This window comes from Protobothrops mucrosquamatus, unplaced genomic scaffold, assembly GCF_001527695.2.
Source record: "Protobothrops mucrosquamatus isolate PMUCROS unplaced genomic scaffold, P.Mucros_1.0 scaffold4230, whole genome shotgun sequence".
In the NCBI taxonomy this organism is placed as follows: Eukaryota; Metazoa; Chordata; class Lepidosauria; order Squamata; family Viperidae; genus Protobothrops; species Protobothrops mucrosquamatus.
Genome location: NW_015390149.1, coordinates 1 through 15,421, shown reverse-complemented (window position 1 = coordinate 15,421; position 15,421 = coordinate 1). Strand labels below are relative to the sequence as shown.

The 15,421-nt window shown below is 42.5% G+C and overlaps 1 protein-coding gene across 1 annotated transcript in view; it reads right to left on the bottom strand.

The window, feature by feature from the left end:
- LOC107298737 overlaps nt 1-15,323 on the bottom strand; it is a 73,490-nt gene extending 58,167 nt beyond the window's left edge. The window contains 1 exon segment of the mRNA XM_029286603.1: nt 13,543-15,323. Within this exon segment, the coding sequence (XP_029142436.1) occupies nt 13,543-15,302 (1,760 nt within the window). The 5' untranslated portion in view covers nt 15,303-15,323.
- Between the last annotated feature and the right edge of the window lie 98 nt (nt 15,324-15,421).

Below are 15,421 nucleotides of genomic sequence, written 5' to 3'. Positions count from 1 at the left end.
TTTCCACGCCTCCGAGTTTTGCTTGTCTCCATGCACGGTCTAGCCCGTGAAAGAAACGTCTCCCCACTTACTGAGCACGAGAGCAGAATCGTACCCGTAGGAAGGGCGGAAGCACCATCAGCCTCTTCTGGACAATGCACCGAGCATGTCTCTCGACCTGCTGGAACAGCGCATGCTCAGTTCTCTCCTGAAGCGGGGGCAGGTGAGGGCTTTGTAACGGCAGCCCAGGGAGCCCCCTGGTGGATCCTGCATGCAACGCTAGATAGACGCTGCAAGGGAATAGGGGAGATCGGCATGTTCCATGCGGGCCTGGGATGATGGGCAATGGAGTAGAAGGAAAGGGTCCCTCTAACATTCCCTGTCTCCAGCAGGCAACATTTTCTAGACTTTCCTTTTTGAAAGTCTAAGAACGAACTTCCATGTTGTGAATATTGACAAAATCTCTGTGGCGGCTCAGAAGAAACAGGAGCCTCTCTTTCAAGCCCAGGTTGTGTGGTGTGGTTGTTGGCAAACTCAGTCCTGAAGTGAGGGAAGATAAAGGGGCTGGCAGAGTCACAAAATAGGAAGTGAAGGCTTAGGAAAATTAAGATTTTTATTCATTTTTTTATTTGGTGAGTTCAATTATTACAGCTGCCTTTTCAAATTCTTGCCTCTGGGAGGCCAACTGTGGTTCAAAACAGCAAGTGGCAGCAGCAAAGATGAGAATACTGAAGAAACAGCATGAAAAATAAACAAGTTCCAAAATGGAGAGAAAGCTCAAATCATGGAAGTTTTAGAAATTTTACCTCAAAACAAGGGTCCACGATGGAGAAATGAATGGTGTCTCATAGGTGACTGGAGAAAAGGTGGAATTATAAAATGCCGGAAGGCAAACCTTGAGGAGTACATATAAAGTTCAAATTCCATGAGGGGAAAAAGAAAAATGGCTTCATTTCAGTATTCAGTAGGGAATACAGCTCAGGAAATATGAGCAGGAATTTTGAAGACAATGTAAGGCAACTGCACTAAAGAAAATACCAATTTTCTTCTAGCCGAAAGAGCTGAAAACTCCCGTGGTTTGAAGAGATTAGTCTGGATTTGGAGGTGACAGTGCAAGAACAACAAAGAGATTCATCTAAATTAATGAAATAAAGAAATGGGGAAATAGAGTTAAGAAGCAATTTAAAAGAATGCAATTAGCATCTCTGTCTTGCCAATAGCTTGGTCCTTTTCAGCAAATTTTTCTCAGTCTTTAATACACTTGAATTTTAAAAAGTCTTATGAATAACCATACTGGTAATATTTAATTTTATTTAAATCCAAAATTAATTTTACTCAAATGTAATTAGAATCCAATTAACTTTAAATAAATCTAATTTATTTAAATTGAATTTAGACATTTCCTTATTCTTATCGTATCATAGAAAGGCAAAATCACAATAGCATTTAAACTTATATCCCGCTTGATAGTGTTTTATTGTACTCTAAATGGTTTAAAGAGTCAGCCCATTGCCCCCAATAATTTGGATCTTCATTTTACTGGCCTCAGAAGAATGGAAAGTTGAATCAACCTTGAGCCTGTGAGAATCAAACTGCTGGCAGTCAGCAGAAGTAGCCTGCAATACTGCATTCTAACCACTGCGCCACCATGGCTCTAATGCTTCAAGATGCTTCAACATATCTGAACATGGATTTCACGGCTTATCTTTGTGGTTTCTTTTGTGAGAGGAATTCATCATCCTGAAACTCTTTTCACCCAGGATACATTGATATATATGTGACTTTGTTCTATTGCTTGTGCTTGAATTATGTTGAATTCCAATGTAGGTAGTCCTCGACTTACAACAGTAGGTCTAGTAAGCATTCAAATTTACAACCGCACTGAACAAAGTGAATTATGACCATTTTTCAAGCTTACGACATCCCTATGGTGACGTGATATACATTTGGATGCTTGACAATTGACTCACATTTATGACGGTTGCAGGATCCCAGGATCATGTGATCAGCTTTTGCGACCTTCTATCAAGCAAAGTCAATGGGGAAGCCAGATTCACTTAACAACCATGTTACTAATTTAACAATTCCAATGATTCACTTAATAAATGTGGTAAGAAGAGTCGTAAAATGGGGCAAACCTCACTTAACAAATTTCTTACTTAGCCACATAAATTCTGTGTTCAATTGTGATCATAAGTGATGCGGTCGTAAAACGTGACATCGCATAAGCCAAGATCGATGTTGGGAAGGTGCCAGCGCTTTATCTGCTGTCCATTAATAAAGAAAAACAACAGAGAAAAGCGCAGAGAGGATTTAAAGACAGACCAGGGTTTGAAAGAGTAAAAATATTGTTGTATACTACTGTATGTAGTAGTAGTAGTAGTAGTAGTAGTAGTAGTAGTAGTAATAATAATAATAATAATAATAAAGTTGGAAGGGACTTTGGAGGTCATCAAGTCCAACCCTCTGCTCAGGCAGGAAACCCTGCACCATTTCAGACAAATGGCTGTCCAGTCTCTTCTTTAAAAGTTCCAGTGATGGAGCATTCACCACTTCTGGAGGCAGGTTGTTCCATTGGTTAATTGTTCTTACTGTCAGGAAGTTTCTCCTTAGTTCTAGGTTGCTTCTCTCCTTGATTAGTTTCCATCCATTGCTTCTTGTCCTGCCTTCAGGCACTTTGGAGAATAGCTTGACTCCCTCTGCTTTGTGGCAGCCCCTGAGATATTGGAACCCTGCTATCATGTCCCCCCTTGTCCTTCTCTTTGTTAAACTAGACATACCCAATTTCAGCATCCATTCCTTATACGTTTTAGCCCCCTAATCATCTTTGTTGCTCTTCTCTGTACTCTTTCTAGAGTCTCAGCCTCTTTTTTACATCATGGTGACCAAAACTGGATGCAGTATTCCAAGTGTGGCCTTACCAAGTGGTAGTTTGCCACCTGGCAGGTGGTACGTGACCGTCCTAGAGAGGTGGTACCGGAGGGGGAGAGGAATGAGCTGAAGCAGCAGCAGCGTTGCAGAAGCCTGAGGGAGAGGCAGCTGGAGCTGCAGGGCTGTTGGGGCTCAGCAGAAGCCTCAGGATCAGTGCCAGGCTCCACTTGATCAGCACTTCCAGGAGCTGGAGGTGCCCTGAAGAGGAGGAGGGGGGGAAAGGCAATATAAAAGGTGGTTTTGGCGGCAAAGGGCTAGCGAACGGGTGCCCCATCATGCCCCTGGGCACATGAAAAGATGGCGAGCGCCCAGTATCGCAGCTGACCGTCCCTGCTGATCACTGAGAAAGGAAAAAGGTAGGAGAAGCGCTTCCATTTCCCCCTGGAAGCCAGTACTCATACGCTCGCCACCTTCTCCATGCACCCCCAGGGGGCTAGACAGAGACGGCAAAGGAGGACCTCAGTGGCTCTGAGCTGCCCCGTGGATCTAAGGCTTAGTGCATTCTGGCTTTGATGGCCCCCGCCAGTAGATCGGCGCCACGCCTGCTCTCTGACCTCACCTCACAGCCAGCAGGCTTCCCTTTCACCGGGACTGCCCCTGCCTGCATGGAATAGCGACAACCAGCAAAAATATGGCCAACGGCAGTGCTGGCAATCTCTCCCACTCCCGTCATCCTTTCCTGAGCATGGAGGAAGGAAAGAAAAGCAGGGGAGGAAGGAAGAGAGGAAGGAAGGAGCAAGCTGGAAAAGGGACTGCCTTCTGAGCGCTTCTCAGGTTCATTTTTTTAAACTGTCAGAGTCTCCAGGCAGGAGGCTTCCCATTTTGACCCCTCCCCCTGATCGCCTCTGCCTGAAGGGCTTCTGCATGGCTCTCAGCTACTCTCTCAGACCCGTGTGTGTGTTTGTGTGTGTGTGTGCGCGTGGGGGGGGGGTCTCACCTCTTGCAGCCCATGCTGTGATATCGGGAAGGAAAAGAACGGGAGGGGTGAGAGAAGCTTTGATGGGAACTTCTTGCAGCCTTCCACGGGGATGGGGGCGGGAGCCGAGGGGGGCAGGGCACGATGCAATTGTGTTTTGAGTGTTTTGTTGGCAAAGATGAAGATTCCAAACTAAGATTTTAGCAAAGACAGGTTTCCAAGTGGATTCCTATTGATCCTAATAGATCAGGATTGAATCACAATGAATCTATGACGGAACCCTGATCTAATCTTGGTGTGTGAGAGCCAGTTTTTGACCTGGGTTAATTCCATGATGCCATGAACTCCGAAAGTGCATTGGACACCCCACCAGCTCCTCAACTTCAGTGAAAGAGTCTTCATCTCCAATCTCTGCAGAGCAGTCTTTGATAGCTAAAAGGACTTTCTGGATGGCAATACTCCTCACCCCCAACTTGTAATGACACCAAATGATGCCCAAGTGGGCATATTTCTAAGAAAGGAACATTCAGGTCACATCCAGGTCTAGTTTATACATGCCATGAGGTCCTTCATCCATTTCGATCATGTTGTTCTGTCCCAGCCTATGTGAGTCCTTGTTATGCTCACAAGGAGAAACTCCTCTTCCAACAAGCAGGCTGGATCCGCAGGAAAAAACCAATCCCCTTTTAATGATAGCAGTGTTCCAATATCTCAGGGGCTGCCACAAAGAAGAGGGAGTCAAGCTATTCTCCAAAGCCCTAAGGGCAGGACAAGACGCAACGGATGGAAACTAATCAAGGAGAGAAGCAACCTAGAACTAAGGAGAAACTTCCTATCAGTGAGGACAATTAACCAATGGAACAACCTGCCTCCAGAAGCGGTGAGATAGGGGTCAGGTAGAGGTCATGAGCAGCAAACTGCCTCTTCTCTCTATATGATCTCATCTGTTCACATCACCATGGCAATGTGGGAAACTACCCCAGGCTGGTACAATGACCTCACCTGCCTGATATCAGCTAGGTTACATCAACAGGATGTTGCAGAAAACTGCTCCCTGTCTGGGGCCTCCTAGCTGGTATATTCTTAAGGATTGGCAAGGGGTTTCACCAATAGAACTGCTGTTGCTATGCTGATGCCATCTTACTTTATGCTATTTGGAAAATTGTATAAAAGAATAAACACTGCGAAGGCAGTCAGCCATATTTGCACCCTGCAATGACTGAGCACTGATTCCTTCAGCTGGTGGCTGAACAGGGACCTTTGGGACCCCCCCCCCCGGGAAGAGCAACAGCCAACATACTTACCAGCATCTGGAACAGACCCCTAAGTGCACTTTCGTCCTCTGGGACCCCTCAGTGGTAAGTATGGGTCATAATTTATCTCAGCACCAACAGAAACATGCGCAGGAACTCAGATTCCTGCTACATAAGTCAGGCATGACAGTGCCTGAGGCAGACATAAGGAAGCTGGTGGAGGAGGTAGGGAAACATTGCCCTTGGAATCCTGAGCGCTGGACGCCTAGGCTACGAGATTGGGAAAAGATAGGGCATACTTTACATCTTGAACCTCGGGCTCCAGTGCAGATATTACATGGATGGTATCAATGCCATCAAGCAGTGGAAAAATATGGCTCAGATGCTTCAGAAGGGCAGCAATTAACTACCAGCCCCCCTCCTGATTACAACCAAGTGAAACTTATCCCTCCTAAAGCATCTTTAATTGGATCTCCAGCTCCTTCTGAAGAGGCTAATTCTTTTGCTTCTTCCCAGCCATCATACACCCCCATAAGAAAAAATTAGAGGAACAATCTTGAAGTAGAAAAAATATATATGGGGAATCGTCAGAGTAATTTAAAGAAACAAATTAACTCAAAATGTACTCCTCTGCAATGTGTTTTGAACAATTGGAATGTTTTGAAACTTTAAGTGGCTGTTAAGTTTAACCCTGTCAGACAATGTCTGGTGATGCTTTGTGTTGATGTGTAGTGTGTTTTGTTTATATATGTATGTGTATATATATATATATATATACGTGTGTGGCCACCCAGAACATTATGCTTGGGCTTGGAATGGTGAGAAAAATAGGAGATGGTTAAAGGGCCCTATAAAAACCACGTTTGGTTGGAATCGCCTCATGATTTTTCTCGCTTCTTGCAGGACAAGCCATGTGTTTAAATAAATGTTGTTTTAATAGTATTTGTGTATATATGTTTGTCTGTGTTGTTCTGTGTTATTTCCAAGACTTGGAAGAGGGTCAAAACCCTCTCTGATAACAACATACAAAAAGGCCTTATTAAAAAATAAATGGTTTGCCTGGAGAAAGTATGAAATGAAATATTTGTATGTGAAATTGTTTATGCAAGCAGTTAGAATGGAAGTGAATGAGTTAATTTGTTGATACCTAAGTGTGTGTTAGCCCTCAAACCCCACCCCCCACCCACTCCCTCCCAGGCTGTGAAACAAATAGTAAACTGCAGATTTTATTGTTGTAAAAGTAAATTGAAAAGTAATAGTAAGTGTTTGCATGAGAAGAGTCCCATAGAGGATGTGTGAGAGAATTTATGGAAAATACATATGAAGGAGAGAAAACTAATTTTTAGTGGTGAGATTTTTGTAAAGTTTCTTTTTCTTTTTTTTCCTGTCTCTTTTGTTTCTCCGCTGGCTGTGTTGCTTTAAGAGCGAGAGAGACAGAAAAAAGAGGGGGGGGGGAGGCTGTTTGTTTTAACTTTTTTTTTCTCTGCTTCGAATTCCAATTTGAGAAGGGTGGAGTGGATGTGAAATGTGATGCCCACTCTTGCAGTTTCAGCTTGCAATTGTTTTCTCGAAAGAGGAGACAATAATTGTTGGGCAATATGTTTTTTGGGGGGGAATTGTTGAGTTTAAATTGTTTAGTTAGACCTATATATCCATCAACCAAAAGAACTGACTCTGAATTGTTTTGCTTAGATTTGTAAATGTTTAACCTATTTAATGGAAAATTGTTTCCATCTGAATGGAATTTGATTAAATTGGAACACCCCTGTTTTTGTCATAAAAAAGAAAAGTGATAGATGGTGCTTCCTTCATAACCTTAGAGCTGTTAATGCCTGTATTCAATCTATGGGCCCTTTGCAGTGTGGAATGCCTAACCCTAATTTGATTCCTCAAGATCATGAAGTACTGGTAATTGACTTAAAGGATTGTTTTTTCTCCATTCCTCTATGCCCCCCTAATCAGGAAAAGTTTGCATTTACTGTGCCTGCAGTGAATCATTCAGAACCTAATAAACGTTATCACTGGACAGTTTTGCCACAAGGAATGCTAAACAGTCCCACATTATGTCAGCTTTATGTCGCTGCAGCATTGGCTCCTTTTCGCAAACATCATCCATTGGCTTTGGTATATCATTATATGGATGATATTTTAATTGGAGCACCAGAGATACAATCTAATTGGCTTTCAGAAATACAAAATGATTTAGGTCTTTATGGATTGCAAATTGCCCCAGAAAAAATACAGTTGCATTCTCCCTATCTTTATTTAGGACATAAAATGTTGCAATCTTATTCTGCCCCAACTTTTCCTCGTTTGAGCCTACCCAAAATTATTTCATTGGTCAATTTACAGCAATTGTTAGGCACCCTTAATTGGGTTCGCCCATATTTTTCTTTGCCTCAGTCCATTATTTGACTTATTGACCAAAGGAAAACAACCTGGAGATCTCACTGTAGTTCCACCTGCAGCACTTACCATGGTTGAACAAATTAATGACATCTTGAGTACTCAATTTGTGGACAAATTCCACATAAAAATTGTCAGTTAATACTTTTCATACTTCCTACTAGTAAGCTACCTATAGAGGTATTAGCTGTGTTAAAAGCACAACAAATATATTGTATTGAATGGCTTTACTTACCCCACACCCCATCCCAAAATGTTTTATTTTTTAACCAGGTGGTTGCTGAAATAATAACCTTAGGACGCACACGAGCTTGCTGTCGGAATGGGACTGATTTAATTAATATTGTTCTTCCTATCCCACAATCTGAATTTCAATTTTATTTTCAGAATAACTTATCTCTTCGGTGTGCTTTAACTAACTATATAGGCTCTATTTCATATCATCTGCCTAAAGATACTTGACTTGCTTGTTTAATGACTTTTTCCTTTCCTGTCTGACCACTGCTTTCTCCTTCTCCCTTGCCACAAGCTCCTACTGTTTTTTCCGATGGAGGGCGAACGAGAGGAGCAATTGCTTACCAGGATCCTCATGATGATACCTGAAAAGTGTCCTACACTGCAATACAGTCTTCACCACAATGCCAGAATTATCTGCTGCTATTTTAGCTTTCCACACCTTTTCTCAACAGCCTTTTAACTTAATCTCTGACTCTTATTATGTGTGCCAACTTATTTTTAATCTTCCAGGTGCTTATATCATGCCCAGGATCGACCCCAATCTTATGGCTTTGTTTTTAACTTTACAATAGCTGCTACAAGACCAAAAGCATTTATATTTTATTTCTCATATAAGCAGTCACTCCTCCCTTCCTGGGCCTATCTTTTTTTTATGACTTCCTAATCCCCGTGGCTTTGCCTCTAATCAACTATGGCAAATAGAGGTTACCCATGTTCCCTTTTTGGCTCCCTGGAAATATATTCATTTATCTATTGATACCTATTCAGGAGCAATTTGGGCCATGCCTCAACGAGGAGAAACAGCTGCACATGTTATTTTTCATCTTTTTTTGGCCATTACAGCCCTGGGTAAGCCCTCTTCCTTAAAACCTGATAATGGGCCAGCCTATTCTTCAGTGGCTTTTTTGAAATTTTGTACAACCTGGAATATTGTTCATACTCGTGATCTTCCCTATAATTCCATGGGTCAAGCCATTGTGGAACGTGCTAATCAGTCCTTTAAGGACTGCTTTCACAAACAAATAAAAAAGGATGGCTCTAGGGTACCTAATTTGTCATGGGTAACACAACAGGTTAAAAAAGTATTATTTACATTAAACCAATTGAATGTTTCCATTCAAAATTCCACCACTTATCAGAGACACTTTCAACAGAAAACAAGCTTGCCTCCGCCTCTAGTACATTATCGGGCTTTACCAGACAAAGCATGGTTGGGACCGGTCCCTCTGATCACTTGGGGGCGAGGCTATGCTGCTGTGCTTGCTCCTACAGGACCTTTGTGGATTCCAGCACATTACGTTCACCCAGCCAGGGATGTCGTGGCACCAGTCCCTGGACCCAGTCCCAGAAATGGCAAGGGTGACTCTACAGATGGCACAGCGACCAATCCAATCCCGGCATGCCAGTCAGCCAGTGACGTGGGGAGATGTGAAGAACTTGACCGCCAAAGCGCAGGCAGTGCTGCAGCAGCAGCAAGTAGAGCAAACCCCCGAGAACCTGTGCGCTGTCATTTTTGCGGTTTTAACTGCAAATTCCTTAGCCATCATTTGTTTATGTCTGATCGTTAACATCTGCCCTTTGACAACAGCAGCTGTCATCCCACCCAATCGTTCGAGCAACGAATGAAGCAAAATCTATGGGTGCAGCTGGCTAACATCACACAAAATGATGTCTTTTGCGTATGACATGGAAAATTTGCTTTCTACATGTTTAGTCCCTGTTTGCACCCTTTCTGCAGTAATTCAAAACTTCACTGGTTTGAGCAGAATTTTATTAAATGGGAACTTTAACTATAAGGCTATATCTAGATGGGGGGTCACTGCCTATTATCCACCCACTGATACTATTGCTTTGCACACCCCAGTGGTAGCAATCCCTGCAAATATAACATGTACAAAAATAGTTAATTGTACTTCTTCAAGTAAAAATCCTCACTGTCGTCGCATTAACTCACCTGTTTTAAACTGCACAGCTTTTGAAGAGACTTCCTTTCATTTTGGACGTTTGGCTACCGCAAGGATGGTTTTTTACATGTGGTCAAGAAACTTTTAATTATATTCCTGCTAATATTAGTGAAGCGTAGTGTTGCCTCAGCCAGCTGATTCCTGTTTTGCTTTCCAAACAGCAAGTTCACTCGAACTGTTCTCAACGTGGGGTCACACTAGATAGCACTTGTGACTCTGAGACAGTCTTACTTAGTAAAGCAGAATATGTAGCACTGGCTATGTCTCTAGTGGGTGTGCCAGGACTTGCTGTTCATGATCACCTCAACATTAATGCTACTTCTTCAGCTATCTCAGCTATCAACCATGAGCTGCAAGATTTGAGAAAAGCTATTTTGCAAAATCCCGCTACTATCGATTATTTGCTTCTGCGTCAGCATTTGGGTTGTGAAAGTTTTGAGGGAATATGTTGTTTCAATATTTCTGATAATTCACGAACCATCCAGCAACAGATTAATATTTTACAATTTGGCCTCTGATTTGAAAATTGATACTTTAGGATCTTGGTGGGTGCTGTTTTGTTCAGTGTATTCCTTCCTTTTGCAATATATGTATCAGAGCTTTTAGCCCCAAATCCTCTGCCACATTGCCTCAGGGTCAAGTTTTTGCCCAGTATAAACAACTGCCAGGGTGCTCCTCTCCTGATTATGATCCTTTTATTAACCCCTCTTACGACGATATTTCGTCTAACAAAACAAAAAAGAGTGAGATGTTGAGATAGGGATCAGGTAGAGGTCGTGAGCAGCAAACTCCCTCTTTTCTCTACATGATCTCATCCATTCACATCACCATGGCAATGTGGGAAACTACCCCAGGCTGGTACAATGACCTCACCTGCCTGATATCAGCTAGGTTACATCAACAGGATATTGCAGAAAACTGCTCCCTGTCTGGGGCCTCCTAGCTGATATATTCTTAAGGATTGGAAAGGGGTTTCACCAATAGAACTGCTGTTGCTATGCTGATGCCATCTTACTTTATGCTATTTGGAAAACTGTATAAAAGAATAAACACTGCGAAGGCAGTCTGCCATATTTGCACCCTGCAATGACTGAGCACTGATTCCTTCAGCGGTGAATGCTCCAACACTGGAAGTTTTTAAGAAGAGACTGGACAGCCATCTCTCTGAAATGGTGTAGGGTTTCCTGCCTCCAAGGTCCCTTCCAACATTATTATTATTATTATTATTATTATTATTATTATTATTATTATTATTATTAATGTTCAAGGCAAAAAAAACCAGTTCACAGAAACTCGATCCTCAACACAAACGGTTGCCTTTGGCAACCAGCACCTCCCACACCTTCCCTTTTATTATTCAGCCGAGGCCTGGCTTCCTAATACCTTCTCCTTTGCCTTTGGAGCCACCCCGTTGCATTCCTCTGTCCTACTCTCTTTTCTTGCTGGCGTTTTCGTGCATCCTGGATATCTCCCAGCTGTGATTCATCACTGTCCAACTCAGACTCCCAGCACAACTGTGCCTCAGCCTGAGCGCGAATAGAGGGGCCAGGCTCCTCGTCAGACTGTAAGTCTTGGAGCTCCTCAGAACCTTCCTCTGACTCTGATGTCACTCCAGGCCCCTCCTCCTCCAATTCCTCAGACTCACCTGCCGGGTCCACTGGCTGGTGAGGAATCACAACACATGGTTAACAGCACTCTTATTATACACCAAGCTGGTCTTCCATAGTATCAGGGCTTGATAATAGCTCAGTTCATCGAGCAACCAGTGACCAGGCTCAGGAGTGAATGCCAAACTCTGGAAGTCTATGGAGATTTTCAGTCATCCAGATCATGGCTGTCCCAAAGGGGCTTTTTCAGGAAATAATTAGACTTTGTTTTTCTTTGAAGGCCTTTCGCTTCTCATCCAAGAAGCTTCTTCAGCTCTGACTGGATGGTGTGGAATGGAAGTATTTATATTACTTGCAGACAGTTGGTCATTTGACTTCTTTTAGAGAGTCACTGAGGTCACTTGGAGGTTTATCTGTGTCCTACGGGTCACCTGAGTAGTGTAAATGTGTGTGAAACCTTCTTGGCTGCAGCTGAGTAAATGCGGTAAAAGCTTATCAAGGCAAAATAGCTGGATTCTGTTGTTATTCATATACCGAGCCACACCTCAAATGGGCAAACATTTTTGGCCACTGCGGCAGGACAGGTGCTCATTTCTGGGAAGCCCGGGAAGAGAAGGACACCAAACTCGCTCTGAGATTTCCTGGAGATTTCCTTCTTGATTCTCCCCAAGTCCTAAATTTTAGACTAAGTATTCTTGCCTCTAGTAAGACAATTGACATGCTGAAAGTATCTTGGTAGGTCTTGGCTTAAGTTAAGCACTGTTGAAATCTCCTAACACAATAAGGAGCGAATCTGCGTATCTGTCTTCAGCCCACATAATCAAGTCAGCTAGAGTTTGTAAAGCATTGTTTATTCAAGTTTTGGAGGAATATACTGTGGGAAGTCAGCCCCCAGAGAAGGAAATATTAAAAGGGCAGAAAAATATATTTTCTCAAAGGATCTTAAAGAGACAGAAAAGCATGCCCAGTTTTTCTTAATAGCCCCAAGTCTGCCTCCCCCAAGCAGAAACCAGCTCTGTACAAATGCAGATGTAAACCATCAGGAAAGTTGGAGCTAGGAGATTAGGAAGACAAAGACCTAAAATCTGCATACCCCACCTAAGACAGGACATGGTAGGATTAACTCACAAAGGCCAAAGGGCACACCCAAACTCAGGTCAGAATACATGACACAGGAAATAGCCTCAAAACAGAAACAGGAAAAAGCTCCAAACAAAAGGCTCTAGAGGGTATAAAAAATCTATTCCCTACATGGGCTAAGCCCTTTTTTTTTTCTTGCTGCCAGAACCATTTTTCTGTCTGGCTCGCCTCTCCAATAAACTACAACATTCTTCCCAAAGCAGTTGCCATGTTTATTCCCAGCTTGGATGAACCACGATGAAGACCTGTCTTCCAACAATACATTGCAAACAGAATGAATGAGGAAAACTCTCGTGGAGAATAAAATGGTTTACAATTGATGATTAATGTCCCTAAGTCCACATCACAGAATTTCTTTAGTGTGGTTACATTTGTACACCATCGGATGTTGATATAGAAGTAGAGACGCCATTCCTTTCTTTTTACTGGATGTTTCTGCAATTCTGTCCACCCTCTGTATCTGAAATCCTGGGAAATGCATGCTGCTATCATCAATTGACTCATTTAGCCAGGTTTCAGTGAAGCAGAGGGTGACTGAGTTGCAAAAATCAGAATTGCATATGTTTAAAAGACGTATTTTATCCATCTTATTAGCAAAAGAGTGAAGGAAGAGGTTTTTGTTCCATTTTTCCTTAGTCTATTCAAAATCCCTGCTCGCTTACCCCTTCTTCGCCCGTTGTCTCCTCCTCTTGTTTTTGTTTTTCCATTGTTGAGGGAGAGCTGCCACTTCCTTGATGACAATCTCCTCTGCATTTATAAAGATTGGGGGGCGGGTATAGTCACAGAAAGCTCCCCATTAAAAAAACATTGCTTGATGCTTAACAGTTAGTCTCTTGAACATGAAACACAAAGCGAATCACAGAAAATAATAAAAAACCAAAAAGCTATCAGAGAACATTTTACGGAGGCTGCCGTAAAATGAGGGGGAAGGAGAGAGGCCGTACCATTCCTGTATGCAACCCTCTCCTCAGATTCCTGTTAATATCTTCTGTGGCATGGAAATGAGTATTTTGTATTTTATCAGCAGAAAACATTGTGAAAGAAATCCATTTTCTATACGAAAAAAGAAACCTGTGTTTTTAATTTTTTCTTTCAAAGCTCTTCTCAACCTTTATTGATATGGTTTCTCCCGTGTATGGATCCTTCTATGCCAAGAAAGAGTGGAATTCCTGGCAAAGCTCTTCCCACACTCCATGCATTGATATGGTTTCTCCCCTGTGTGGATTCTTTTGTGGGAGATAAAATCACAATTCCACCTAAAACCCTTTCCACATTCCACACATGTATATGGCATCTCTCCTGTGTGGACCGTCTTGTGGGAATTAAGACTACTGCTATAGGTAAAGGTCTTTCCACACTCCATGCATTGATATGGCTTCTCTCCTGTGTGGATCCTCTTGTGGGAATTAAGATTACTGCTACGAGTAAAGGTCTTTCCGCACTCCATGCATTTATAAGGTCTTTTTCCTTTGTGATTCCTATGATGGATTGTAAGAGAGTAATTACAAGAGAAGGTCTTTCCACATTCCAGGCATTGATATGGCTTCTCTCCAGTGTGGATCCACTTATGGGAACTGAGACTACTGCTACAAGTAAAGGTCTTTCCACATTCCATGCATTGATATGGCTTCTCTCCAGTGTGGACCGTCTTGTGGGAATTAAGATTACCGCTATAGGTAAAGGTCTTTCCACATTCCAGGCATTGATATGGCTTCTCTCCTGTGTGGATCCTTTTGTGGGAATTAAGATTACTGCTACGAGTAAAGGTCTTTCCGCACTCCATGCATTTATAAGGTCTTTTTCCTTTGTGATTCCTATGATGGATTGTAAGAGAGGAATTACAAGAGAAGGTCTTTCCACATTCCAGGCATTGATATGGCTTTTCTCCAGTGTGGATCCACTTATGGGAATTGAGACGACTGCTACAAGTAAAGCTCTTTCCACATTCCATGCATTGGTATGGCTTCTCTCCAGTGTGGATCCTCTTATGGGAATTGAGGTTAGTGCTAGAAGTAAAGGTCTTTCCACATTCCATGCATGGATATGGCTTCTCTCCAGTGTGGACCCTCTTATGTAAATTAAGATGACTGCTATAAGTAAAGCTCTTTCCACATTCCATGCATTGATATGGCTTCTCTCCAGTGTGGACCCTCTTATGGGAATTGAGGTTAGTGCTACAAGTAAAGGTCTTTCCACATTCCATGCATGGATATGGCTTCTCTCCAGTGTGGATCCTCTTATGGGTATTGAGAGAACCACTACAAGTAAATGTCCTTCCACATTTCAGGCACTGATATGGCTTCTCTCCAGTGTGGATCCTCTTATGGGAATTGAGATGACTGCTACAAGTAAAGGTCTTTCCACATTCCATGCATTGATATGGCTTCTCTCCAGTGTGTATTCTCTTATGGGAATTGAGACTACTCCTACAAGTAAAGGTCTTTCCACATTCCAGGCACTGATATGGCTTTTCTCCAGTGTGGATCCTCTTATGGTAATTGAGACTACCGCTATCAGTATAGGTCTTTCCACATTCCAGGCATTGATATGGCCTCTCTCCACTGTGGATCCTCTTATGGGAATTGAGACTACTCCTACAAGTAAAGGTCTTTCCACATTCCATACATTGATATGGCTTCTCTCCAGTGTGGATCCTCTTATGGTAATTGAGACTACTGCTACAAGTAAAGGTCTTTCCACACTCCATGCATTTATATGGTTTTTCTCTCATATCAATGCTTGTATGGTTATGAAGCCAACTGACCCTCGGAAAGCCTTTTTTCATTCCACTTTGTGATTTCTTTGTTTCATCACTCTTTGGCTGTATCTGATCTGGAAACTTCCCTTTTCCCTCTTTTGAATGGATCATTTGGCATTCTTCCTTGCAATTCTTATTTTTTTGCCCATTAAAGCCTTGAAAAAGAAAAATGAAAACTGTAGCAAGAATAGGGGAACAATCAAACCTTTTCTTCCTGATCTAATCTTTGA